The sequence below is a fragment of the Psammomys obesus genome, unplaced genomic scaffold, assembly GCF_907164565.1.
Source record: "Psammomys obesus unplaced genomic scaffold, mPsaObe1.curated_primary_1811, whole genome shotgun sequence".
Taxonomy (NCBI): domain Eukaryota; kingdom Metazoa; phylum Chordata; class Mammalia; order Rodentia; family Muridae; genus Psammomys; species Psammomys obesus.
The window spans coordinates 11,093,876-11,121,229 of record NW_026585626.1 but is presented as its reverse complement, the minus strand read 5'-3'; the positions used below and the strand labels follow the sequence as shown (position 1 = coordinate 11,121,229).

The 27,354-nt window shown below is 40.4% G+C and overlaps 1 protein-coding gene across 1 annotated transcript; it reads left to right on the top strand.

The window, feature by feature from the left end:
- The first annotated feature begins 312 nt into the window (after nucleotides 1-312).
- On the top strand, nucleotides 313-27,114 carry LOC129682401 (ATP synthase subunit e, mitochondrial-like). The gene is made up of 2 exons (XM_055614766.1): nucleotides 313-463; nucleotides 26,994-27,114. Exons 1-2 carry the CDS (start codon nucleotides 315-317, stop codon nucleotides 27,112-27,114), a joined length of 270 nt encoding a protein of 89 aa, XP_055470741.1. The 5' UTR covers nucleotides 313-314.
- The last annotated feature ends 240 nt before the right edge of the window (nucleotides 27,115-27,354 follow it).

The window sequence follows — 27,354 nt, the reverse complement described above, 5'->3', positions numbered from 1 at the left end:
CCTACCAGGCCACAGAGGATGAGAATGCAACCACTCCTGATGAGAACTGATGGACTAGGATCAGAAGGAACGAGAGGGGGACCTCCCCTATCAGTGGACTTGGGGAGGTGCATGCGTGGAGAAGGAAGAGGGAGGGTGGGATTGGGAGGGAAGGAAGGAGGAGGCTACGGGGGTATACATAGTAAATAAAGTGTAATTAATAAAAATTAAAATAAAGAAATATTAAAAATGAAAAAAATACCAACACAATTCTTTACAGAACTTGAACGAAAAATTCTCAACTTCACATGGAAAAACAAACAAACACGAAGGTCATGGACAAGATGGTGCCCCCTGTTCAGGTCTCTCAGCTCATCAAGTTCGGCCGATACTCCGCCCTGATCCTTGGCATGGCCTATGGCGCCAAGCACTACAGTTACCTGAAACCTCGGGCAGAGGAGGAAAGGAGAATAGCAGCAGAGGAAAAGAACCAATTATTTTGGCCATTCTGATGGGTGTAAGGTGATATCTCAGGGTCGTTTTGATTTGCATTTCTCTGATGGCTAATGAGGATGAGCATTTCTTTAAGTGTTTCTCTGCCATTCGATATTCCTCTGTCAAGGAATTCTCTGTTTAGCTCTGTTCCCCATTTTTTAATTGGATTACTTTGTTTGCTGCTTTTCAGCTTCTTTAGTTCTTTGTATATACTCGATATTAGTCCTCTGTCAGATAAAGGGTTAGTGAAGATTCTTTCCCAATCCTCATTTTGAAAGACATGGGATGCACATTAAACATTGACAGGAGTCTACTGAGCCATTTGAAAAACTCTAACTAGCAGTGTTTTCAAAGCAAAGACTCATGACCAAACCTTTGGCAGAGTACAGGGAATCATAAGAAAGAAGGGGAGTTAGTCTGATGAGGAAAGGATAGGAGCTCCACAAGGACCAAACATATCTGGGCACAGGGTCTTTTCTGAGACTGACATGCAACCAAGGACCATGTATGAATGTAACCTAGAACCTCTGCTCAGATGTAGCCCGTGGTAACTCAGTAACCAATTGGCTTCCCATAGTGAGGGGAACAAGGACTATTTCTAACAGGAACTCAATGACTGGCTCTTTGGCCTCCCCACCCCCCAAGGGAGGAGCAGTCCTGTTAGGCCACAGAGGAGGACTTTGCAGCCAGTCCTGAAGATATCTGATAAAACAGGATCGGATGAAATGGGGAGGAGGTTCCCCCTATCAGTGGACTTGGCAAGGGGCACGGTGGAGATGAGGGAGGGACTGGGAGGGAATGAGGGATTGGGACACGGCTGGGATACAGAGTTAATAAAATGTAACTGATAAGAAAAAAATAAAATTAAAAAAAAAAAAAAGAAGCGACTAGATGAGCTGAAACGCATTGAGAGATAACGGGCGGAAGCTGAAGATGACAGCATCTTGAAGTGATTCACCAGTGAGCTTGCCTTTCTCTCGTCGCTGAGGATGAATAAAGCTTTGCTCTATAATGAAAAACAAACAAACAAACAAACAAAAATTGCTAAAACGATCTTGTACAACAACAGATCATCTGGAGGTATCTCCATCCCTGATCTCAAGCTGTACTACAGAGCAATAGTAATAAAAACTGCATGGTACTGGCATAGAAACAGATTGGTGGAGCAATGGAATTGAATAGAAGACCCAGAAATAAACCCACACACCTACAGATACTAGAATTTTGACAAAGAAAGCCAAACCATACAATGGTAAAAAGACAGCATCTTCAACAAGTGGTGCTGGTCTAACAGGATGTCTACATATAGAAAACTACAAATAGAACCATATTTATCACCCTACACAAAACTAAAGTCCAAGTGGATCAAAGACCTCAACATAAAACCAGACACCGAAAACCTGTTAGAAAAAGAAGTGTGTGTGGGGGGGCTGAAGAGATGGCTCAGAGGTTAAGAGGACTGGCTGCTCTTCTAGAGGACCTGAGTTCAATTCCCTGAAACCACATGGTGGCTCACGGATATCTGAGATCTGTTGCCCTCTTCTGGCGTGCAGGCATACATGCAGAGAGAACTTTGTATACATAATAAATAAATATTTTTAAAAAGGAAAAAAGTGGGGAAGAGCCTTGAACTCATTGGCACAGGAGACAACTTCCTGAACAGAACACCAACAGCACAGGCTCTAAGATCAACAATCAGTAAATGGGACCTCATGAAACTGAAAAGCTTTTGTAAAGCATAGGACACTGTCATCAGAACAAAATTACAGCCTCCAGACTGGGAAAGAATCTTCACCAAACCTGTATCTGACAGAAGGCTAATATTCAGAATATATAAAGAACTAAATAAGTTAAAAAGCAACAAATCAAGTAATCCTATTAAAAATTGGGGTACAGATCTAAGCAGTCTTCTCAATAGAGGAATACCGAATGGCAGAGAAACACTTAAAAGAAATGCTCAACATCCTTAGTCATCAGGGAAATGCAAATCAAAATGATCCTGAGATTCCCCCTTACACCCATCAGAATGACTAAGATCAAAAACTCAAGTGACAACACATGTTGGAGAAGATGTGGAGAAAGAGGAACCCTCCTCCATTGCTGGTGGGAATGTAAACTTGTACAACCACTTTGGAAATCAATTTGGTGCTTTCTCAGACAATTAGGAATAGTGCTACCTCGAGATCCAACTATACCACTCCTAGGTATGTATCCAAAATATGCTCAAGTACACAAGGACATTTGATCAACTGTGTTTTTAGCATCTTTATTTGTAATAGCCTGAATCTCAAAACAACCCAGATGTCCCTCTGTGGAGGGAATGGATACAGAAATTGTGGTACATTTACACAATGGAATACTACTCAGCAATTAAAAACAAGGAAATCATAAAATTTGCAGGCTAATGGTGGGATCTAGAAAAGATCATCCTGAGTGAGGTATCCCAAAAGCAGAAAGACACACATGGTATATACTCACTTATAAGTGGATATTAGACATAATATAGGATAATCATGCTAAAATATGTACACCTTAAGAAGCTAATCAAGAAGGAGGACCCTGGGTAAGATGATCAATCCTCACTCAGAAAGGTAAATGCTATGGACATTGGAAGAGGGAGAAAACAGGGAACAGGACAGGAGCCTAACACAGAGGCCTCTGAAAGACTCTACCCAGCAGGGTATTAAAGCAGATGCTGAGACTCATAACAAACTTTGCGCAGAGGGCAGGGAATCTTGTTAAAGAATGGGGAGATAGAAAGACCTGGAGGGGACAGGAACTCTACAAGGAGAACAACAGAACCAAAAAATCTGGGCCCAGTGGTCTTTTCTGAGACTGATACTGCAACCAAGGATCATGCATGGACATAACCTAGAACCCCTGCACAGATGTAGCCCATGGCAGCTCAGTGTCCAAGTAGGTTTCCTAGTAAGGGACTGTCTCTGACATGAACTCAGTGTGTTGTTAAGTGGTGATTAATATTTACTAATAATTATCTTTTAGTAAAGCTGCTGTTAGTCCTAAACAGCTGCATAACCAAATCACCACACAGACACTGGGTTTATTTAGTTAACCTAGAACACAATGCTGGGCAATAGCTACTCCATCCTAAACCTCCAAGCCCTCTTAGTTTCCTAACATTTAGATTCCCCACATTATACTTGCTTTTTGTGATATCTTAGGTCCAATCTATCTCTCCACGTAGTTCCAAGATCTCTTCTCCAGCTCTCCTCTCACCCCTTCTCCTCCCACTCATTTCCTGTCCTTTGGCTCTTCCCAGCTCAACATTGTGTCTAGTTGCTTTCTTTGGAAGTTTGCACCAACTTGAGACAGGATGCTTAGAATGAGTATCACAATGCAATATCCGAATTCAAACCAGAGAGTGGGGGTAGAAATCAGCATTTGAATGAACAAGGGTAAGGTGTATACATTTTAAAAGAATGTTATACCAACATCAGTGGCTGGCTCTTTGATCACCTCCACCAGAGTAGAAAGCAGCCTTCAGAGGAACACAATGCAGCCAGTCCTGAGGAGACCTGAAAGGCTAGGGTTAAAAGGAAGAGGAATAGGACCTCCCCTATCAGTGGACGTGCTGAGGGGCATGGTTGGAAATAAGGGACGTAAACTGCGATTGGGAAAGTACAGGAGAGGGGCTACAGCTGGGATACAAAATGAATAAGCTGTAATAAATAAATAAATAAATTTTAAAAATAAATTATTATAAAAATAAAAAACATGTTAGTGAGACAGTAACGCAATAAATATTTTGCACATGTAAAAATATTTTTACATAACATACAAAAAAAAACCATACAAAACTTCCATTACAGAGGCATACCCGTAAGAGGTTATTTTTGGTTGAGTGAATCCACTTACAGTCTGGAACTTTGAAGTAGGAATGCACATACCTTTGATCAGGATCTTGATTCTGATTCTGAGGCAGGAAGACATACCTTTAATGTAGGACACACCTGCTGGAAGCCTATATAAGGACATGGAAGAAAGAAGCTTTTGCTCTTTGCAGGCTTGCTCTTTCTTTTCGAGAGAGTCCACTCCTTCACTGGTATTAAAGCCTATTTCTTTGGAATTCTAGCATCTACTGAAGACCAGGTGAGACATCCAACCTTGTGAACTGAACAACTCCTGGGTTCTTAGATTTTCTGTTCATAGTTCACCATTGTTGGTAGAGATGAATTGCAGCCTGTGAGTAGTTCTAATAAATCCCCTTTACACAGATAGGTAGACAGACAGACACACAGATGGACAGACTGACAGACAGAGAGATGGACAGATAGATAATAGGGGTTTATTCTGTAAGTTCTGCTACTCTAGAGAAGCCTGACTCATACATTCAGGTCCAATAAGAGACCCTACCTAAAGAAAAAAGTGGAGAATAATAAAGCAGAACACTCAGTGTCCTCCTGTGGCCTCTGTGCCCATAAAAGCATGCACCTCTGCATACATGTATGCAAACTACACAGATATGCATCACATGCATAAATAAATAAATTGGCTTTTAATGAGAGTTTACAAAATATAACTTTTAAAGAAAAGATTAGGGTGTTTTTCTCAAGGTAATGTCCATTCTTCAGTCTGTCTCTTGTTAAGCCCTTGATGATTTGTTTTTATGTACATATATTGTTGTTTTCTATAAAACAACAATATTGTATTGTATTTTTAAAAATCCTACAAATCCCAAGTTCCTGCTACAGTGCTCTCAGTTGTGGCCGTCAAACATTAGCTGTGAGGTTATCTCTATGTCAAGGCTGGAGCTGCTCAGGAAAGCTCTCTTACTCATGTTGTCTTAGCTAACAGGACTATGTGTACATTGAGTAGAGGAATCACTCTGTGCTCCAATAAACTGAACTAAATAGACATTTAATTTGTCTAACATTTTTTCTTGGAACTGACTTTTTCAGTAGAGAGGAAAGAAGATGGAGTAAGGTGAAATATTCCTCAAAGGAATGCCCTTGTACTTTGGTAGGTATTTTGACATGAAAATTTTGAAATCACTAAGTGGGCCATTGGAGAAAGACTATTCTCTTCTGTCATTGGTCGTTGCCTTGATGAAGAAAAAACATCTTTATTACAGCCGATACACCACTTCTTATCTTTGTGAACCCAATGATACCTTGCTAATGTTCTTTTCTTCCTTGCAGGTTCCTTAGGGTAGAAGCCAAAACTGCTACATATTGACACTCACCCACTCATTTTCATTCCTGAACTGCAATAATGCAGATTAATTCTCTGGCACTGACCACTCAAGTCTTTTGTTGTTCATCTGGCCAACTGTTCTCTGAAGTGGAAGTTTCTGGATTCTTTGAAGACTCAGTTTTGCCATGCGATGTTTTGCTGCAAGCTGGGCACCGTGACGTTGAGCTGGAGGCTGGCTGTGAGAGGACACGTGATGTTTTGCTGTGAGCTCTCTCGTGGAAGGGCCACAACTATGGCCAGCTGAGAACATTTGTGGGTGGACTCCGAGGAGAGGACATGTACAGAGACCCACACACAGTGAGACATTCCTTTTTGGATCAATATTGCTGCACTGATCTTCATGCTACAGCTCTTGACTTCGCAGGGAGAAATGTTCTGCTCAGTCCTGGAACACTGTTGTTAATAAGTCTACCAATAAATCTCTCACCCCAAAAGGATAATCTGCCTCAGTGTTCCCCTTAGAACCACTGACCTGAAACCTTTTATTTAAGAAACTCTTATATATCCCACACTATGCACATCTGGATAATGCTGGTAGCTCCTGTGCCATTTCCCATAATAGTTCAGGTTAAAGATTTAACAAATAGCAATGAGAAACCAGCCCTAAGCTCTGGCTGCAGACCAGAGTACTTCACATTTGTCAGTATTTTGACACATGGCAAAACATGTGCCAATAAATGAGCACATGTTTTGGCCTTTAGCAGCAGCAGGAGGAACGCCTCTCTGTACACTCTCACATCTCCCTGTCTTCAGCTTGCTCTCAGAATTTCAAAAGAAGTTGTTCGCTCATAAAACAGTGCTCTCACTTCTAAAGCCTTGTTCAGATTTCTCACGTTGTTTTTGTTAATGGGGGTTGTGTCTCTTTTGCTTGTTTTTTTTTTTTTTTTTTGGTTTTTGGTTTGTTTGTTTTTTTGTTTTTTTGTTTCTTGCACTGGTGGGTATCAAACCTAGGATGTGGCACATGCCAGGCGAGTATTCTACTACTGAGCTACCCTAGCCATCTAAGAGACAACTCTTGCTGTCTTTCATAATTATCTCTTCAGTTCTTTTGATGTTACAAATCACTCCTCAACCTTGGTTCACTGACACACTGAGCTAAAGGTTCTTTGTTGCAGGGAACCATCCCACTTCCCACCATCACCCTCTAAGCTGCGACAAAGCTTTTTTTCTGGCATATTCAGTTTTCTCTGGAAGTGAAAACTAACTCCATTTAAGAAGCATATACTAAATAAGCAGCCATGAGATTCCTCAGACAGAGCAGATATACCTTAGAAAGCCTTGAACCTTTGAAGTTCCAAGAAATATTCTGTTGTGTGGGTCTTCTAACTACCACAGGATGATTTTGAAATACGTTTTATAATTTGAAGTTTTGTGTTGCTGAGCAGATATTCTTAAGTTTTCCTATTCACAACCATCAGTTAAACTACAAATATTCTAAGAATTTTCTGTCTGAGGACCCTCATTTATAAGCCCCACAGACTCCAGGAAATACAATTGCTATATGTTTCTTTCTCTCTCTCTCAAGGAGGGATCTTGGCAACATCTAAGAGTGTTGATTCAAATTGTGTTCCTTCTCTTCTTCCATTAAGTGGTAATTCAACTCTTTGATGATTTTCTTTGCTCACTTCTGGTAATTATTTCTGGCGATTGTGATGTTAATGAGTTATGTGGAGCAGACCGGAAAAAAATTAAATATATTTTTGGAAGTTAACAGAGGCAACAACTCAAATGGATGCAAAAGTCAGGCATCTTTCTTACTGTGCCCTGGTTGATTTTCTGAGTCAGGTGTTCATGTGAATAGATAACCCCACTTGGTGCAGGGAGTATTTTGACAGAAAATTTACTCTGATGAGCCATAAGAAGCCTTTTATGAAGCTGCGAGTGAGACATTGTGTCTGAGACATTTTTTTACACTGTTTGAGTTAATTTTGAAGCCTCCAATCTAAGCAGAAGATGCTGATTGACAAGAAAGCCAGACTCTTTCCTTAGCTTCTTTGTGTTTGAATTCTAAGTGGTCTTAACATTTGCAGTATTGTTCACTAGGGTGACATAAAACAATCAAATCCATGAAAGAGATGACTGCACAAAAGCAGACCCAAGTGACAACACATATCAATAGAATATTTTCTTTTACCTTTTTCTTATTCTCTAGTGTCTTGGTGATTGAAACAACCCTCCATTTGAATGCCTTTGATTCAATCAGCTGTATGTTTTATCCTTAAATGAGCTTGAAATATTGGCACTTTACTGTCAAAATTACCTTTCTTTCTAAATTAATACCCAATATTTACATACCAATTTGCCCAGCTCCTGTCTTTCTTTACCCTTCACTCTCAGAAACTACTTTTTCTCTGCACAGATTTGCACAGTAGGGCACTAGGCACCCAGGGCACTGTGCTTCAGAGTCTCAGACGTGTTGTGAGCAGATTTGAAAGGAGGAATGGACATTACTATAAACTAGTGGTCTTTTCTCAGGGCGAAATCTATTTGTGTCTGTTTTAGGTAATATGCATTCAGGTAAACCATTTAAGCAAGAAAGAATAAAAATCTTTAACGTGCACCCTTGTTTTAAAATGGACTCAGTGTTTGTGGACTGTGACATTTCTATATGTACCAGCCTTTGTAGCTGTCAGTGCTGCCCAAGAGGACTTTGGGAATGATGGATACATGCTATGCAGAAGTGTTCAATACTGAGTCAGTTGCTATCATGTGTAGGTAGTGAGAATTTAAAATGTGATAGCTCTATCAGCTGGAAAGGAAGCTTTTTGATGAAGGATGATAGCTTCCCTTATGTGGGGATGTAAGCATGAGAATTTAGAATGCAATTGCAACTTACACTGCTTTTAAAAACTGGTGGTAGTCGGTTCTACTCTAAGATCCATGAGTTCGAAGCCAGGAGTAATCGGCCCGGTTTATAGTACCAGGCATAATCTCCTTCCTGTTAAGCATGCCTTAAGTCCAATTAGACAAATGTTGGTTACCACCAAGACATGAGTGCCACTATTGTACATGAAGGGGTATGTTACCATGCTGGACCTCCTTGGAGTTCATAGGCTACACAGCTGGGTAGCACATCTCACTGCTTTCCTCTTCTGGCATCTTGCAAAGCACCTTCTGGTACTATGATACTTAATTCCCTTGCCATGTCATGTGGATGGGGAAAATCTTTCTGGGCCCATCCCTACCTCAGGAGCCATAAGCAATTGGGGGCAATAAATGTTGCCAGGGATGAATCCTTAATTAGTTACCAAATGCCCAGTGTTTCGTTCTAAAACCAAACAAGAGACAGTAAACAGATTCAGTAAGTTGCATATATATTTTATATAAAAATATTTTAAAAATTATTATTGTTACACACACACACACATATATATATAGTAATGAATTTGAATTTGAGAGCGAATGAGGGTGGGAGGGGTTGAAGAGAGGCAAAGGGGAAGAAATGATGTATTTATATTTTAATTAAAGATTAAAAATATAATAAAATTTCTGTCAGTAATTAAAAATGTGATAACTCCACGTAAAGAACTGAATTTTTAATCATATCCCATTTAATTAATTAAAGTTTAAATTTAGATGCATTTATGGTTAATATATTGCTCAGGAAAAAAAATCTGTCTGTCTGCATGTCTGTCACAACACTACACAATCTTGATTGCTAAGTTTTAAAGTCAAGAAATGCAAGTCCTCCTGATATAAATCCCACATTTTAAAAATTATTTATTGATTTATTTTTATTTTATGCGCATTGATGTTTTGCCTGCATGTGAATCTGTGTGAACAAGTCAGAACTCCTGGAGCTGGAGTTACAAACAGTGATGAGCAGCCATGTGGGTGCTGGGAATTGAACCCAGGTCCTCTGGAACAACAGCCAGTACTCTTAACTGCTGAGCCATCTCTCCAGCCCCCTTAATCCCACCTTTTTATGTATTCCTAAAATTGACTGCTGAAATTCAGTTGAGAATTTCTGAGTCTATAGTAAGTCTTAGTTACCTTTACTGTTCTGAGTAATATCTTCAGTTTAGGTGACAGGAACTTAAGTGTCCTCACAAATAAGGTACAATGTTTCTTTGGAGAGTTTATGCAGTATTGTTCAGCACAATTCTCAAGCAACCCCATCTGGTACTAAGATTTTCTAGTAGAAAAAAAAAGCCTATTTAATTGATACTGTGGTTCCCAGAACTCCTGTGTTTGGGCTTTGTCCTCCAGGGCAGTGTTCAGTGGGATGGAAGGCTCTGCCTTTCTGGGGCATTGTTCAGAGGGGTAGAGGCTTTGTCCCTCATACAGAAGTATTCAAAGGTGAAGCCTTTGGAATGTCACAAGAGCTCTGACCGCATTAAGGGACTGATCAATTGCTGGGTTCATAACTGTGTGGGCTGTTGTGATGTACCAGAGAGGTCTAGTTGAAGTAATAACTGCTAGAATCATGCGAAAGAGAGTTACACGGCGGGTTCACAAATCACGCCATGAGACCGGGTCGCTGAGGCCATCTCTGGACTAGGCAGGAGGGAGAGAAAGAGAGAGAGAGAGAAGGAGCTTTGAGTTCTCTTATAAGGCAACCCAGAGCATGCGCAGGTAGTTTCCAGTGGTCAGTGGGTGGTCTTCTAGGTGGCCTCACAGATGCCAGATAACCAGTTTGTCAGGTCCCTTGGGGCTGGCCATAGAGATGCCTGCTTACGGATCCCAACAATAACAGTGTATGATAAGTGAGAAATCTGAGTCAATTCAAAAGTCTGCTGTTGAAGACAAATGACTGTATTTCAGGGGTAATGCTATTGTCTATGCAAACCCATGGAGTCCGCTGCTGTTGCTATTAACAAAATGCCTGAGACTGAGTAACATGTAAACAAAAGATATCACAGTTTTGGATGCTAGAATTCCAAAATCAAGTGGCTACTTTCTATTGTTTGTTTGTTTGTTTATTATTGTGCAGGGGTTGGGGGCTTTGGTGACACCATTATGGTGCTTTCTGTTATGGTGGAAATGCACGTGAGAGGAATCTCTGGACCACACAGGAAGTCAGAAGTATTTTAGGAATCAAATTTGCTTTTTTTAGCGTCCTCTTTTGTAAGTGCTAAGTTAACCCACAAGATAAATATCAGTTTGTCATTCTGTACTGAAGGCTTTGCTCACAATGATTAAACTATCTTAACTATCTTATAAGTTCCATTAAACCTCAGCATCACTAAGAAGAGGGCCAAGATTCCTACCCATGAGTTTTTGGGCCACCAAGCATATCATATCAGAGCAATATCTTCATACAGTTGAGATTTTTCCCTCTGGTATTGATGATGCTGTATTTATTAGAGGGTTATTATTAAGAAAGAATTCTAAAGAACTGGTAATAGTGTCGTGGCCAAATAAATGGTCACTAGTAATAGCATTAGACAAGAAGGATTTTTATAATGTGCTTTAGAGCAGTACTTTCCAATAGAATTTTCTGTGAAGAAAATCTTGTTTTCTCTGTCTAATAAAGCAGTTGTTAGTACTAAATGGATGCTGAGCACTTACAAAGAGGCTAGAACGACTGAAAAAATGACTTTTAAATTTGATTTAATTAAAAATCATTTAAACTTAACTTGTCATGTGGTTCTCCTAACCACATGAAGAATCAATAAAAAATGGGAAGAATTTCTCTCTCTTCTTGGCTTTCATGTTGTTACCGTTCCTGAACCAGGATGGCTCCGTGAGGCCAGAAATAATGCATACATAAGGCAGATGTCGAAAACTAAATACCAAGCAGGATTTAAAAGTGTAGGAAACTGTGTTAAAATGAATTTATTAAATTTAATCTGGCAGACCACAAAACCTTCTGGCTAACTGCTCCTCAGAAGGGATTTGGGAACATTTCATCACAAGTGTGGTAAGGAAAATCTTGGGAGAGGGACACTGGTATCATTGAGAAGCTCAGGGGAATGGTTTCCTGCTACTTATTGGAGTAGACTTGTCTATGACATCAGGAATAACAGGGAACCAGGACAGAGAGGATAACGCCAACTTAGATGCAGTCGCAAGGTAAGCATCAAGGCCAGTATGAATCAGATGGCTTCACTCTATATCTCTAGCAAAAGTATACATGGCAGGTGCACACAAGAGCGAGGCAGAGTGGCAGTCAATAAGAGAGTTGTTTGCCTAATAGAACAACAAAGATCAAAAGTGAACAGTCAGGCCAGGCATGGTGGTGCACATCTGCAGTCTCTGCATTTGGGAGGTGAGGCAAGAAGAGAAAGTGTTTATGACCAGCCTTGAATACATAATAAATGCAAAGCTAGTTACAGGAGTCTTTGTCTCAAAAAAGTGAGTATCCAGAAAACTGATGAAAAACAGGAAAGATTAAAAAAAAAAAAACTTCGTATAGTTTCACACAGGAACAGTTCTACCATCAGGCAGGTGGCAGTTCTACTACTAAATAAAAGGATTTTCCAAATCCCTTGATGAACTATCCTGCAATTCAGTAGCCGGGACATGCAGTAGCAATTTACCTAGTCATTCCCTAAAGGGCCTTATGGCTAATTGGCAAAGTGACTCTGGAAAACACATTAAGGTCTTTTGATAGCTCTTTTGTATACAATCACAGATAGCACTGAAATCAAATAGCTACAAAGTGGCGTCTTTGTATCACCTCTGATGCAAAAGGGACTTCCAAAGGTGACAGAGTCTGGTGTAACTCTATCTCAGAAATCCTACTGTGTCTCTCTGGACATACCTGAGGTTTGTTTTTAACACATGGGTGTAGAATTAAAGTGAATTTACCTAATAATTGGAAAGATTAAATGCATGGGCCTGGTTCACAAACTGTTTTGGCTGGTGAATTAGTCAAGGCTCTAAAGAAACAAAACCAGTAAAACACTCTATTTACATTATATCTGTCTATCAAGAGAAATTGGCTCGCACAATTAGAGAGCAGAAAAGTCTGTATCTGCAGTATAGACTGGCAGGCAAAAACAAACAAAGAGCTAATGGCTCAGTTGCAATGAAAAGTCTGGGTTCCAAGAGCCCCTGGTTCCTGGGGGAGTAGATAATTCTGAGAGCTTTCTGCTGGAAAAACCCTCGTCTTTGAGTGTCTACTTTCTTCTGTCCGAGCATTCAACTGTTCATTTGAGACCCAAATACATTACAAAAGATGCTCTGCCTTTCCTGCAGCTCACTGCGAATCACATCCACTAGTGAGTTTCCGCCACAGTGGGGCGGGCCAGAATGCAGCTAAATTGGAAGGCTACAGCCTCCTCCTCAAGGAAGGTTTCCTAACGCGTGATGCTGATATAAAGGCCTAACAAGTAGAATGCTGAGCAGTGTGGTCATTAGCCTATGCCTAAATCTAACTGCAGCTCCAGGGAATCTAATGCTGTCTGCACAGCCACTGACATCTGCGCGCACACGCGCACACACAAAATAAAAAATAATAAAATTAAAAGAATTAAAAGATTCAGAAGGAGGTGCATGAAAATATCAAAATGAAATCCATTGCTTTGTGTAACTCATGTCAATAAATAAAAATAAAGGGGGGAGTAGGAATTGTTCCTACCACTAAACAAGCTGAAACTGAGATTTGCTCAAGGACTAGAGTTACATAGGTTTTTATTTGGATGGCAAAATGAGGTCTGTGCCAATGTAACTTGGGTACAAAATGTGTCCGGGACCTTTAGCATTGCAGAGATAGCTCATAGGTGTTTTCTCTTTAGCTGCTGCCTGTTAAATCAAACCTGAATCTGGCTAGGTAACAATACAAAGTGGGAGAAGCCAGAAGCTGGTATTTTACTATAGTCAAGAACAGAATTTTCAAGTCTTACTCAACAACGAAATCTGGTTAGTTCCTGCTTTGTATGGAATAATTTCATTCCATTGTTTTTCTTATCAGTCTGACTTTTACACCAGCCTCTAAAAGCAAGCATTAAATGTAACAGGAATATCCTTTACTGTCATTAATTCTATAGAATATAAGAATAAGTACAGAGAGGACCTTGGATAGTCAATAATATTTATGCAGAAAGAGGTCTTTATTATATAAAACAACAGAGAAGACACAAAATTAAAATAGACGTTTGTTAAAAATCTATCTCAATAATATACTGACTACATAGATTTGGTTAGAGTTGGTAATACTTTGAGTTTTTTTCTTTAATTATTACATGTAATAAAATGCTTTCCATACATGACAGTTAAAGTTTTTATATAGTATTTTAGAGTGCTTCATATACAACAATACCTACTGTTTAATGAAGTCTATTAGTATATACTAAACTTCAAAGAAGAGAATCTCTGTGTTCTCTTTTTAACATTTCTCAAACTGTGTTGGTCCTCTTCAAAACGATGTATTGTCAAACAAGTTTGGAAAACGGATTTTCTAAATTACCAGCTGTTGTCAGAGACAGTAAAACTCATTGGCTAAAGGTTCTGAGAAGAATTAGCAGAGTTACAACAATGAAAAAGTCTGTTTAACTCCGAGTACCCCGGGCTGTGGCATCCTGCATCCTTGGGTGGGGTGTGGTTTTAATCTGTTTTTTTGGTTTCATCCTGTTGTGGTGTAACATACTCTGGCCATACGCAGCTTCTTGTAAGGAAGAGTTTATTTCTGTTCATCAGCTGTGTCCATTAGCGAGGGAAAGCAGGGCAGAAACTCAAGCAGGAATTTGAAAGAAGGTCTGCTGATTCTCTATAAAACATAACCTTCAGGCAAGGAAGTAACTCACTGCAAAAGGAAAGACGGTACTGGAATGTTGGCTCGTTCTCAGACCCGTGCTTAGCTGGGAAAGCAGGGTGTTTCGTTCACAAACAAAGGTTTGCCAGTTTTTCTTGGACGTAGCTATAATAAGTCCTTAAAGAAATTAATCAAATCAGGCAGAAATATCTTCAGCTTCTATTATTTATACAAGAAAAAAACATCAGCATAAATATCCATTAATATAATTTTAACAAATGATACTCTGAAGTTATTTTGTTAAATAAAGCTGGTATTTTAAAAAGAATAAATGAAAAATATAGTTAATGATGTTAAAATTAATGTAAAAGACATTTGTGAATAGGCAGAACTAATTAGTATGAAGCTGTATATATGAATATATATGTTTAATATGTTTTGGGTTTATTTCTTTAGCACCATCTCTCACCCTTGCTTAGCTAGCATTCTTTTTTTTTAATTCACTTTACATCCTTTTTGTAGCCCCATCCCTCTCCCTCCACAGTCCCACCCTCCTTCCCTCTCTCTTTTCTTCCCTCTCTCCTCCCTCTCAAGAGCTCCCTTTCCCATCTACCCCAGCTCATCAAATTGCATCAGGACTGAGCATTCCCTCTTCCCCTGTGGCCTGGGAAGGCAGTCCTGCCAGGGGGATCAAAGAGCTGGCAAGTGAGTTCCTGTCAGATGCAGTTCATACTTCCCTTATTAGAGGACCCACATGAAGCCTAAGCTGCCCATTTGCTACATCTTTGTAGGGAGCCTAGGTCCAGTCCATGCATGATCCTTGGCTAGTGCTTCAGTCTCAGCAAGCACCTCTGGGCCCTGGTTAGCTGACTCCATTGGTGTTCTTGTGGCGCTCCTGTCACCTTTAGGTCCTTTTCTCTTTTCTCCACTTTTCCACAAGACTCCCTGCATCGCCCAGTGTTTGGCTGTGAGTCTCATCTGTTGTGAGGCGCTGCTAGATAGAGCCTCTCAGAGGACAACTCTGTCAGGCTCCTGCCTGCGGGCTTAGTAGAGTATTTCTCATAGTGTCCAGGGTGGCACTCTCTGATACAGTGGGTCTTTGGTTGGGCCAGGCATCAGTTGGACATTCTCTCAATCTCTGTTCCACCTGCTCTATCTTTATCACTGCACATCTTGTCCAAGTTTTTGTGCGAAGGGTTGGTGCTCCCCTCCCTCTGCTAGGAGACTAGTCTAGTTGGAGGGTGTCCTCAGTCTCTATGGCTTCTGCTACTAGGAGTCTCTGCTTGAGTCCCCCTTGTATCCTCCCAGGAGCCAACCCTGACTTAACATTCGTATACAGCCCAAAATCACATGCCAGCGCATGGTGCACCTACAGTGACCTTGGTCTTCCTTAATCAACTAACGATCAAGCCAGCCTCCCACAGTCGGGCCCACAATGATATAGGATCTGTGTGATAATGTGATTGAGATTTCCTCCTCAGGTGACTAGTCCATGTCCAATTGACAACTAAGGCAAACTAGGGAAGACTGTTTCCTATTACAGTAATAGAATACACAGAACAGAACTAACTTATGTAGCTTTCACTTCTAAAGTCTGTGAAGGGACACAAAATTCATCCTTTCATGACAAGTCTATTCCCCAGGTAATGACATTTAAGAAGGTTAAGCACCCCTTAAAAGTTCCACCTCTCTGGTGTGGGTGTGGCCATGATGCCCTCTCTCCGCTGCCCACACCCCTCAATACCTGCAGTAGTTAGGAGAGCTGGGCCCTAGGCATGAGACGAGAAGACTAAGAGAGGTAACGTGCCCTCACACTGCTGCAGCAATCAGAAGAGCAACCCCTGCACCTAGCTTGGGCAACAAGTGGAGCTGGTCCTGATGTCAAAAGCAAAAAAGTGAGCCAGCCCCTAGAGTGTGAGAGCAGGAGAGCAGGGTCCAGCCCTTCACCAGGTTCGTTTCCCAACAAATGAGTTTTCAGAGATACACTGATTCCACAATAAGCATCAATGGTAATTATAGCCTTCACCAACTCTAGAGAAGTATTACGAAGAGGCCACAGAGATTCTCCTCTTTGAGACTTAGGATACACACACACACACACACACACACACACACACACACCCTAAGGTTATATGTGTATATATACATATGTGTATGTGTATATATATATATATATATATATATATATATATATATACAGACATATATAAACATATACAGACATAAACACACATGTGTGTATATATATAAGCACACACATGTATATAGGCATATATACACATAATTATGTGTATATTGTATGTGAATGATGTATGTGTATATATGTCTTAGGATGCTACAGAAATAAACACAAAATATATATTAAACACACACAAAAATGTTTATAAAACATTAAACATATGTTTATATATAAAACATAAACATATACATGCATATATACATATATTATGTGTATTTATATATGTATACATACATATGTATATATTAAGGTGCTAAAGAAATAAAACATATATTAAACATGTAAATGTAAAGAGGGCTCCATAATGATTAATTCTGCTTACTCACAAATGTCTCTTACAGTAATTTTAACATTATTAGGCATATTTTTATTTATTCTTTTTAAAATACCAATTTTATTTAAAAGATGAACTTCACAGTAAGTGTCATTTGTTAAAATTATATTAATGAGTATTAATGCTGGTATTTTTTCTTGTGTAAAAAAATGGAAGCTTGAAGTATTTTTGTCTGGTTTGATTAATTTAGGGATTTATTATATCTATATTCATGAAAAAATCCCAAGCCCTTGTTTTATGAACGAAACACCTTGCTTTCTCAGCCTGGTTAGATGTAGATCTTGGTTGCACAGACTTGCACTGAGAATCTTGTCTAGTTCTCTGAAATGTCCCTGATTGCTACCCTCACTGTACTTTGTCATCCAGCCCAACCATAATGCACTGTTTTATTGTTTTTGCTTGCAAGCTTTCTATCTTTTCCAACTAGGTTCTCTGCTTCCATAAGTAACTAAGGACAAGCAGCTGCATAAGACAGCAATGAACCAGCCATGATTCCTTTCCCTGACCCTAGTGTTGATATTTTGAGACTCCATCATCCATCATCTGTCCAACTCTCCAGCTTTCCAGGGGTCTCTCCCCCAAAAGAGCCTCAACTTCACAGATTATAACCCAGAAGAAAAGTGTTGGTCACCTGGGAATCAAGTATTTTTGGTGACTGATCTATTAAATGGTGAGATACATAGCTGGTAAAGTACATGTGACCTTCTACATAAGACAAGATATATCCTAATGGACTGACAACAGTCTTCCTTAGGTACTGTGTGTGATCTTTAGGAATAGTTTCTTGCTAATTGTGGCCCCAAGTCGGCCAGCCTGAGTATTCCATACCTGGCCCTTCTACAATGAGCTCAGAGATGGGCTCAGATCCCACATGCTGTGTAGAAAGCTCAGGTTGTGGGATGTAGCCAGAACGCTCATTTTATAATCTCCATTCCTGCAACATGGCACCAGCAACCAGGCATACTGGGTTGGCAGGGGCTACCGCTGTGGGGTCCAAGTCCAGCTTGGTGGCTGTGGCAGGGCTAAGGTGTTCTGGCACCGGGATGGAGAACATTTCTCAGCACCTGCCCACAGCATGCTTGCTTCCAGGTGCTGTGATAAACATTTTGGCGTTCCTGTGCTTCCCTAACATTACTCTTCAAGCCCACTGGAGAATATAAACCTAGAGCAATGTGGATGGAGTCCCTGCATGGTGACACATGAGGCCTCCCTACCTGCAGGATGGTACACCTTACCGGCATCTACTCCCTGTTCTATTTTTTATACTGTTATTTTCTTGTGTACGAAAAGCTCATTGTGATACAGTTCAGGTGCCAGCTCCATCAAAGTGCAGTCTCGCCTAACAGGAAGCTTTTGAGTAGAGACTAATAATAGCGAACACGCAAAGTGTTTTTTCTGACACCCATAGTATTCTAAATACTTCATGTATGTCAATCTATCTCAATCTCCATGACAACCAATGAAGCAGATATAATCATTTGTCCTACTGTAGAGGGGAGAAGGAAAGGGACTGAAGAATGAAGACTGTGGTATTCTGGTTGCTTCTCAGATAGAAGAGTTAGCCCTGAACAACGAATCTATACCAGCTCGGCAGCGATCCTGATAGCATAATGCAGAGGAGATTTGGGTTGTGATTTTTTTTTCCTGTGGAAATTTGTGTCAAGTGTGAGATCACAATTAATGCAGGTGACACAACAGGAGACCTAGGGCATTTGTTCTCCTGCTTAGTGCTCCAAAAGCCTCCATGCAACTTTACTCAACCATCCCAGAAGGAAACGTTAAATGCAAATCTTCTAGAACTTCCTTTGCTGAACAACAGAAGGAAGCAACAATACATCCTCATTTTAGGGTTTGTTGTTGTCTTTAAGGATAGTGAGATAACACAATGGAACTGTAATAGTCTATAACCACCATTGTATTCTGTGAGACCTTCCTATAGAAGCAGCTCCTGTTGTCATTTTGTAATATGAAAAGCCATACTAATGGGCAGATCAGTTTTTTTAATAATAAAATCTAGAAATTAGTTTGGAAGCTTCTTTATGCTTCCAGCATGCTATCGAGCAGTTCTGCTTGAAAGCACCTGGCAGAAAGAGGTGCAAGCTCCCACCTCTCAGAACAAGCAATCATCATGTAACTCTAAATGCCATCCTTACAGCAAGAGCAGTAATGCTTGGGCATGCACATCCCAGCATTGTCCCAATGACTGTCCTGAGGAGTTTTCATTCTGCTTAGAAAGTGTATATTTGTCACCTTCTGCTGTGCATGCTATGAGAAAGAGACACACATGTATGCAGAACAAAGATAAGCTAGAAAGCCAGAAAAATTATTGTTCTGTCATAATCTGTTGCTAAAATCCCTTTCCTACGGTAATGGTCTATCAGTTCTATCCCCTACATGTCTACCAATGCAGACCAAGGCATAATTCTGCCAAAGTTCACTCTTGGGAACCAATGAGTTCATCAGGCTTCCTTACAGAGTACAGGTGATAGGTTACTTATAGGAATGAGGCCAAACTTGGAAAGCCTTGATCCAGCAAGGATGGGACTTCTAAATAGCTGTGTAGATGCAGCCACCCTCCTCTAGGCTTCCCAGAGCTATATTTTCTGTCCCTGCCCCTGAGGGCATGAACACTTATGGCAGAATTGCATAGAAAGCTGGGAGCTTCTTGATGCTCAGATGAAAGTCCCATAATCCTTTGCACTTCTCTCTCAAGGGATGCAAACAGTCAACCAATACAGATGGGAGGACACAACTGTCACACACATGTAATCCCAGCACTTGGGGAGGCAGAGGGAGGTGGATCTCTGTGAGTTCATGTCGGGGACCTTCTGGCACCTTGCTGCCCCCTGAATTTTGGCGTCTGGCTTGACGGCCTATTGCTCGGATACAATAGTGCATTCCTGGCTGAAGTGCGGTTTTCGATAAGATCATCTTCCTGAAATACCTTAAACTCTCCTCTCCCTCAGGGCTTCCTAAGTAACACTTCTGGGGAACTTTCCAAACAACCACACATCTTGGTGGGCCATCCTGTGATTTCTAGTCACTTAGTAACCCTGCCAAAGGCAATTACATTCCTTTCGCCCTGCCTATATAAAGGATATACCAAAAATAATAAACGGAGACTTTGATCAGAGAAACTTTCTTGGTCTTCATTTCTTGCGCCCTTGTTCTCTTTTTTATTTCCACTCCCCCATTCAGGATCTTTGGTGACAGACCTGCAGGATGAGTCAAGTTCAAGACCAGCCTAGTCTACAGAGTGAGTCTAAGACAGCCAAGGTTACACAGAGAAACCCTGTCTCCAGAAAACAAAATCCAAACAATAATAATAATTATTATTATTATTATTAATAAATAAATAATAAAAAGAGGACCCAGCTCAACTCCCTAAGGTGGAGGCTGCTTGGCTCAGAGGAGAGTTTCTCACAACATAGGGATTTTGTTGTCCATTTGGGAGGTCTAAACTGTTACTGTACACATTACAAAAAATAGAAAATATCAGAAGCATAATGATGCAATTATCTTTTTTTCTCTTTCTTTTTTATTATTCTCATTAGTTACATTTTGTTAATTCTGTATCCCAGCTGTATCTCTCATTCCCTCCCCAATCCCACCCTCCCTCCCTCATCTCCTCCCTGCCCCTTTCCAAGCAGCTTTATTTGTAATAGCTAGAACCTGGAAACAACCCAGATGTCCATCAACGAAGGAATGGGTACAGAAATTGTGGTATTTTTACACAATGGAATACTACTCAGCAATAAAAAAAGAGGAAATCATGAAATTTGCAGGCAAATGGTGGGATCTAGAAAAGATCATTCTGAGTGAAGTATCCCAGAAGGAGAAAGACAAACATGGAATATACTCGCTTATATAGACCTAAAAGATATGATAAACATAATGAAATCTATACACCTAAAGAAGATAATCAAGAAAGCAGACATGAGGTTTGATGATCAATCCTCATTTAGAAAGACAAATGGGATATGCATTGAACGTATGACAGGAGTCTACCACAGAAAGCATCTGAAAGACTCTACCTAGCAGTGTTCCAAAGTAGATACTAAGACTCATAACCAAACCTTCGGCAGAGTGCAGGGAATCATATGAAAGAAGGAGAGTTTGATGTGGAAAGAATAGGAGCTCCACAAGGACCAAACATATCTGGGCACAGGGTCTTTTCTGAGATGGACACTCAACCAAAGACCATGAGAGGATAAAACCTCTGCTTGGATGTGACCCGTGATATCTCAGTAATCAATTGGTTTCCCATAGTAAGGGGAACAAGGATTATTTCTAACAGGAACTCAATGACTGGCTCTTTGACCTCCCCACCTCCCAAGGGAGGAGCAGTACTGTTAGGCCACAGAGGAGGACTTTGCAGCCAGTCCTAAAAATACCTGACAAAACGGAGTCATATGAAAGGGGAGGAGGTCCTCCCCTATCAGTGGACTTGATGCAATTATCTTAATGGAGGTGTAATTCATTACTTTGAGGTGAATTTTTGAGGGGCATTCAAGAGAATGGTTTGTCAGAGGCGACTGCTTTCACAGAAAGGTAAAAGCAATGTGTGTTGACACTGGCATGACTGACCTAGAAAATACCACTCACTGGAGGGTTCAGGTGCCCTCCCACACACTTACACATGGGAGTATGGGCACACCCCATGTGAGCACAGCAGGAAGCCATGGCTAATACAGTCTTTCTGCAATTAAAGTGGGAAGTTTTAAGGTGGAACTTCATTTTTCCCTCCTTAAAGTCTCTCAGCCTCAATCCTAGACAACCGATAGGAATTTCTGGAGGTTTGTGGGGAAACGCTCCTCTTTTCTGTGTTTAAGTTTCACAGCTGTGAATGTGAGTGGAAATATCATTTTTTTTTTACTTGATTCTGGGGAATTAGCTCTATAGCTTCTTTTACTGTTTTGAAGTCTAACTTCTGTCCCTATTTCTGTCCCCTTCTGTCTGTTTCTAGTTCCTTCTGTTCTTAATATGTTCCTGGGGAGTTACAGTTGTCTTATTTTTATAATAGTCACATGCTGGTTACGGTTATTGCCTTTCCCCATCAAAGCTGGTGGTCTTGGATTGCATAAAGGCACTAGAAGAGCCACATACACATCCCTGCGGTCTATTCTTCAGAAATTGGTTCTGCAGATGACCTTTAAGGGATGTTCTCAGGCAGCCCTGAGGTTTTAGAAATAATCCCCTCACATGGAAGACAGTGACCATGTTGACTTCAAACTAACCCTCAATCCCTTCTTCTTTGTGCTGGGTGGCAATGAACCCAGCTAAAAAATAATTCACCTATGGCTGGCACTAGAACATTAAGTATAGCCAATAAAGACTATGAGGATTTCTGGGAAGTGTTGGATTTCTCAGTATAGCTACCCTTCCTCTCTGCTTGCTCTTTCTATCCCCAATGCAAACAAAGATGAAGTGATGCCTGTCATATTAAAACCAGTCCTGTCCTAAGTACTAACTGGTGCTTGTACATAAAAATAGATAAGTTCTAAGTTCTTGAAATTTTTGCTAAATATTAGTAAAGACTTGAAGCTTCCTACTAATTTCTACAGTAAATGGACTAGTTAACAATCTCACCAATCTAATAGCAGATAGAGGTTCACCTTTTTTTCTGCATCCTCAGGCTGTTGTTGCTTGTTTTATTGATTTTGAATATTTATGAGTCAGCTAGTGAGAAGAAATCTCAAAGCAGGTTTAAGCTGCATTTCGTTTCCTGATGGCTAAAGGTGTTGACCATTTTTAAATCCACATGACTGGCTATTTACACTTGTTCTTTAAGAATATTCTGTTGAAGACCAAGCAGCCTATTGGCTACATGCGTGCAGGGGCCTAGGTCCAGATCACGCATGCTCCTTAGTTGATGTCTCAGTCTCTGAAAGCCCCCATGGGACTGGGTTAGTTGTTCCTGTTGTCCTTCTTGTGAGGTTCCTGTCCTCTGTGGTCTTTCCCACCAAACTTCTACAGGACTTCTGGGGCTTGGCAGTAAGTCCCAGCATCTATCTTGATCTGTGGCTGGTTGGAGCCTTCCAGACTATAGTCAATTTAGGCTCCTGTCTGCCAACATAGCACAATATCATCGCTAGTGTCAGGGGATGGCTTTCTACTGTGGGTTGTGTCTCAGGTTGGGCCAATTATTGTTTGGACTTTCTCTCAGTCTTTGTTCCCTCATTATCCCTGTACTTCTTGTAGGCAGGGTAATTTTTTGGATCACAGGTTTTGATGAAGCAACCCACTGGGGTTGCTTGGTCTTCATACGGATTGCCTGACTAGTAGAGGAGTATGGGGCACTGTTTCCAATACGGACTCTATTGCCTGCTTTTGAATCACCTCCCCTGGTAGGGCTGCCTTGTTCATCCTCAGGAGATGAGAATATGCTTAGTCCTGGTGTGACTTGATGTGCTGGGGAGGGTTGATATGGGGAGACGAGGCTCTATTTTTCTGGCAGGGGAAGAGAGAGGGGAAGAAAGAAAGGAGAAAGTGTAGACTGGGATAAGAGGAGGGAGGGAGCACCCTTGGGATGTGAAATAAATTTAAAAAGAAAAGAAAAATTAAAATTAAAAAAGATATTCTGTGGAATTAATTGGCCACATGTTGATTGAACTATTTGTTGTTTTGGTAGGGTTTTTGTTGTTGTCATTGTTATGTGTTTTAAATATTAGTCCTGTTCCAGTTAAATGCCCAGCAGAGATTTTGTAGCATTGAGTAGACAGTCTCTTTCTCTGGAAGATGTTTCACTTTATATACGTTTGAAACACAGGGCCCCACATATACCAAATGAGTGTCTTTACATAGAGTCAACATTTCAGCCATATTAATGGCTCAACAAACCTAACTGCTCACTTGCCTCCCCAGTCACGCTTTTCTTCCACAACAAACATTTATATTCCAAATGGGATGATTTCTAAATAGTACTAGTCAATATTTCTACCCCATCACATCTAGTAATGTTAAGTTTAATACACACACACACACACACACACACACACTTCAACTGTCCTGTGGAAAGTGTCTTCATTTCATTTCTTCAACTCAGAATGCCTGGTATTATAAACTCTTCAAGCTCCTTTCTTATCTGACACAAACTGTCTTGTGAGAAAACTCTCATCATCTTGACTCAATTGGCACCCAAAGTGCGTAGTCCTGACGCTCTCATGGTCTGCCCTCTGAGCAGTTTCCTTTCCTCTTCTAAGATGGCTGAGCTCCTCAGAGCATGGTTGAGGACTATTTCCAAGATTCTGAGATCCAATAGCTTTTTTTTTCTAATTTTATTTTATTCTTCTAATAGCTCTTATCATGGCACACAGCTACCTTAAGCTTTAATTGCATTTGATATCATTGTATGATGAGTTTCAGGTTCATAAGCCACCAGCACACATTCTACCTGCTTCATTACTACTTCATGTTCATTGACCAGTAACACAGCATGGCTTCCTGTGGCAGAAGGTAGGAAAGGTTAGGAGCAAAAGGAAGCAGGGGCCTGGGATAGTAGGAAGGCACTCAGTTAAAGATGGTCAGGAACGTAGAATTACCTCAGAGAAAAATATTCACATGGAATATTTCCCTCTGAGGGAAACACTAGAGGTTGTTTGGGCATGTAATGAAGCAGGGCACCATGGAGGGACCAGAGAGTAGAATGAAACTGCTTCCTCATGGCCAAAGCAGAGAGTAAGGAACAGGGCCTCACAACCCCATCCTCTGTGGCACAGGGAGATTCCATAAGGCTGTTCATTTAAAAGGACCTTCCATCTTCCACCAGTACCATCTTGGATGCCAGGCCTGTAACACTCATGCCTTTGAGGGCATTTAATATCATTTTGTAATCAAGTTTGATCCAGGCGATATCTAGGATGTACGAGACACTAATAATTTCTTCATCAATTATCTACCACTCAAATTTAGCAAACTTTCCCATATTTTTGTTTTCTAAATCTATAGCCACAGATATGGGTGCTATCCTGACATGATGGACAAGAGGCACATCCCAGTGACTGAGATGCCTGTGACATGGGTCCACCTTGAGGGGTTCCCAAAAGGCAGGAGCAAGAAGTATGACAATATTGGCGGATATACACGAAGGGAAAGGATGCTATTAATTTCAGGAGTTATACTTCATGGGGGTACTCGGCGAATGAAATAAAATATCAGTCATTTTATAAACAAATATCATCACATAAAATATTATACAGGAATGTTTTATTGCATGACTCTTTAATACACTAACTCTCAGCCTTACTAATGCTCTGACCCTTTAAAGTAGTTCCTCATGTTATGGTGTCCCCCAAAACATAAAATTATTTTTGCTGCTACTTCATAACTATAATTTTGCTACTGTTATGAATTCTAATGCAAATATCTGTGTTTTCTAGTCGTCATAGGCAATCCCTGTGAAAGAATCATTCCACACCTAAAGGGATTGTGACCAACGGGTTGAGAATCATGGCTCTTAAACATCAAATTAGGGCCTTTGTAAATTCTGAATCTATAATAGTCTTGCTTATACAAATAATTCCTCATTTTATATGAAATAATGATAGCAGAATTTTGTTGTATAAAATGTGGTTTTTACAAAAACAAAAAACAAAACTGCATGCCTTTGGAAAATAATTGTGTTCTAGGATTTTCTATCAAGATAAGCATTTGTATGTGCTTTCCTCGTATATTCAGTTCTCTTGACTTTATTTGAAGTGTAAAGTTTATTTTCTTGCAAATATTCTTCTGAGATGTTTGGCCTGGCAGATATCTTCCATTGGGACTTGTTCACTTGACCAGGAAAAGCCTTAAGAATTAAAGAATGTAAGCACTTCCCAGGCAATTGGCAGGGAAGAAGGGAATGTTTCCAGCACAGGTGACATGCAGAGCAGGGCAGTGAGAGGTATGGTAGAAGGAGGCTCGCTCTTGCAGAATATATGTGATGTTCCCTTCATTCCACAGATTATCAAATTGCCCAAACACAGATGCAACACAGTCAAATCTGAGGCCCCCCTGCACTGTACACTCTTTCAGTAGTACCCACGACAGACGGACAGCAGATGATACAAGTTTCCCTCATTTCTAACAGTTACCTAAGACCTCAGAACCTTTGTTCAACACGGGGGCTTGGCCTAATACTTATGATTAGATTCTTACCAGCGCAGCAGGAGTCGCATTAAGTTAATTTGGGGAACTAAAGAAAGTAAAGTTTCCTGCACACCTGAGTCCTGAGATTTAAACCCACACCACATACCTGCCTCATTTGAATTCCTCGTTTTCCAATTACAAGGAAACCTTTTAATTTTTCTCTCATAATTATGCCTAAGGTATCATGATGTGGAATACCAATTTCATAAATTGTTCCTAAGATATATCCGCTTCTAGAAAAATTACCAACTTGTTTGGTTTTTATTCAAGTAGAGCAGACTAATTGTGTTGCCTCTAAGATTTGAAATAATTGAATCTCAGTTTCTGTCTTTTGATCCAAGCCCTAGAAAGAGGTCTTCCATATAATAATATTTTCTTGGTGGTGCTCTGCAGTCAAACAAGGCTATAATCCAAAGGCCCTCTGTTTTCACAGAGACAGTGTTTTGTGATGAAACCACAGAAAGAAGTTGTAATTAATGCAAGAAATGATGTGAACAATCTATTACCATAATCTGAATGAAATCCTTGCACTGTTAAATGCAGACACTAAGTGCTCACATAATACTTTATTAATTAACAAAGTATTTATCCACAGGGAAATGCGGATAAGAGACTATACACTTTGTCAGACTACAGGAAAATGTCTTAGCACTTCATAAGAAATGCATACAATTCAAACAATGGCATGATTATCTTTTTAAAGTAATTACATTTAATCTCAGAAGAAAGAATAAATACATTAATTCTTCCATGTTCTGTGATAAGCCACCAAGATACATAAGTGATCATTTTCTTTTCTTACCGTTCTGGAGGCTGGTGGCAATCCAGTGCATGTGGCTGAGACAACTTACAACCTGAAATATCACTTAGCATACAAAAATACATTATGAGATTAGTTGGCTTTTGCCTGCATAGAATTCTTTTTCCTGAAGCTGTGGTTTAGACTTTGTGTGCATTCCTTTCAGCTTTGGAGACTTGGATGGTGAGAAGGTGGATTCCTATAAGAAATGTGCTTGTGCTGAATTCAATTATCCTACTGTGCTGGGTGGAGCCAGCAGTCGTCACCGAGGATGCTTTTCTCCTTAGCACTCTAAAGGGAATGAAGTCAAAACAGTTAGCCCCACAGTTACTTTGCCTTCACCCCAGCCAAACGCTTCGTGGCCTGTCAGAATTGGAAGCTGATAATCAGCTTGTGGGCGCTAGTTCACTGACACTAGTGGACTCTACAGATCCACGGGCCTCACATCCCCCAATGAGTGCAAGTGATTTTCAGCCAATAAAGCTTTTATTGGTCACCTTCTCAACAGAGGATAGTTTTCAGAGGTA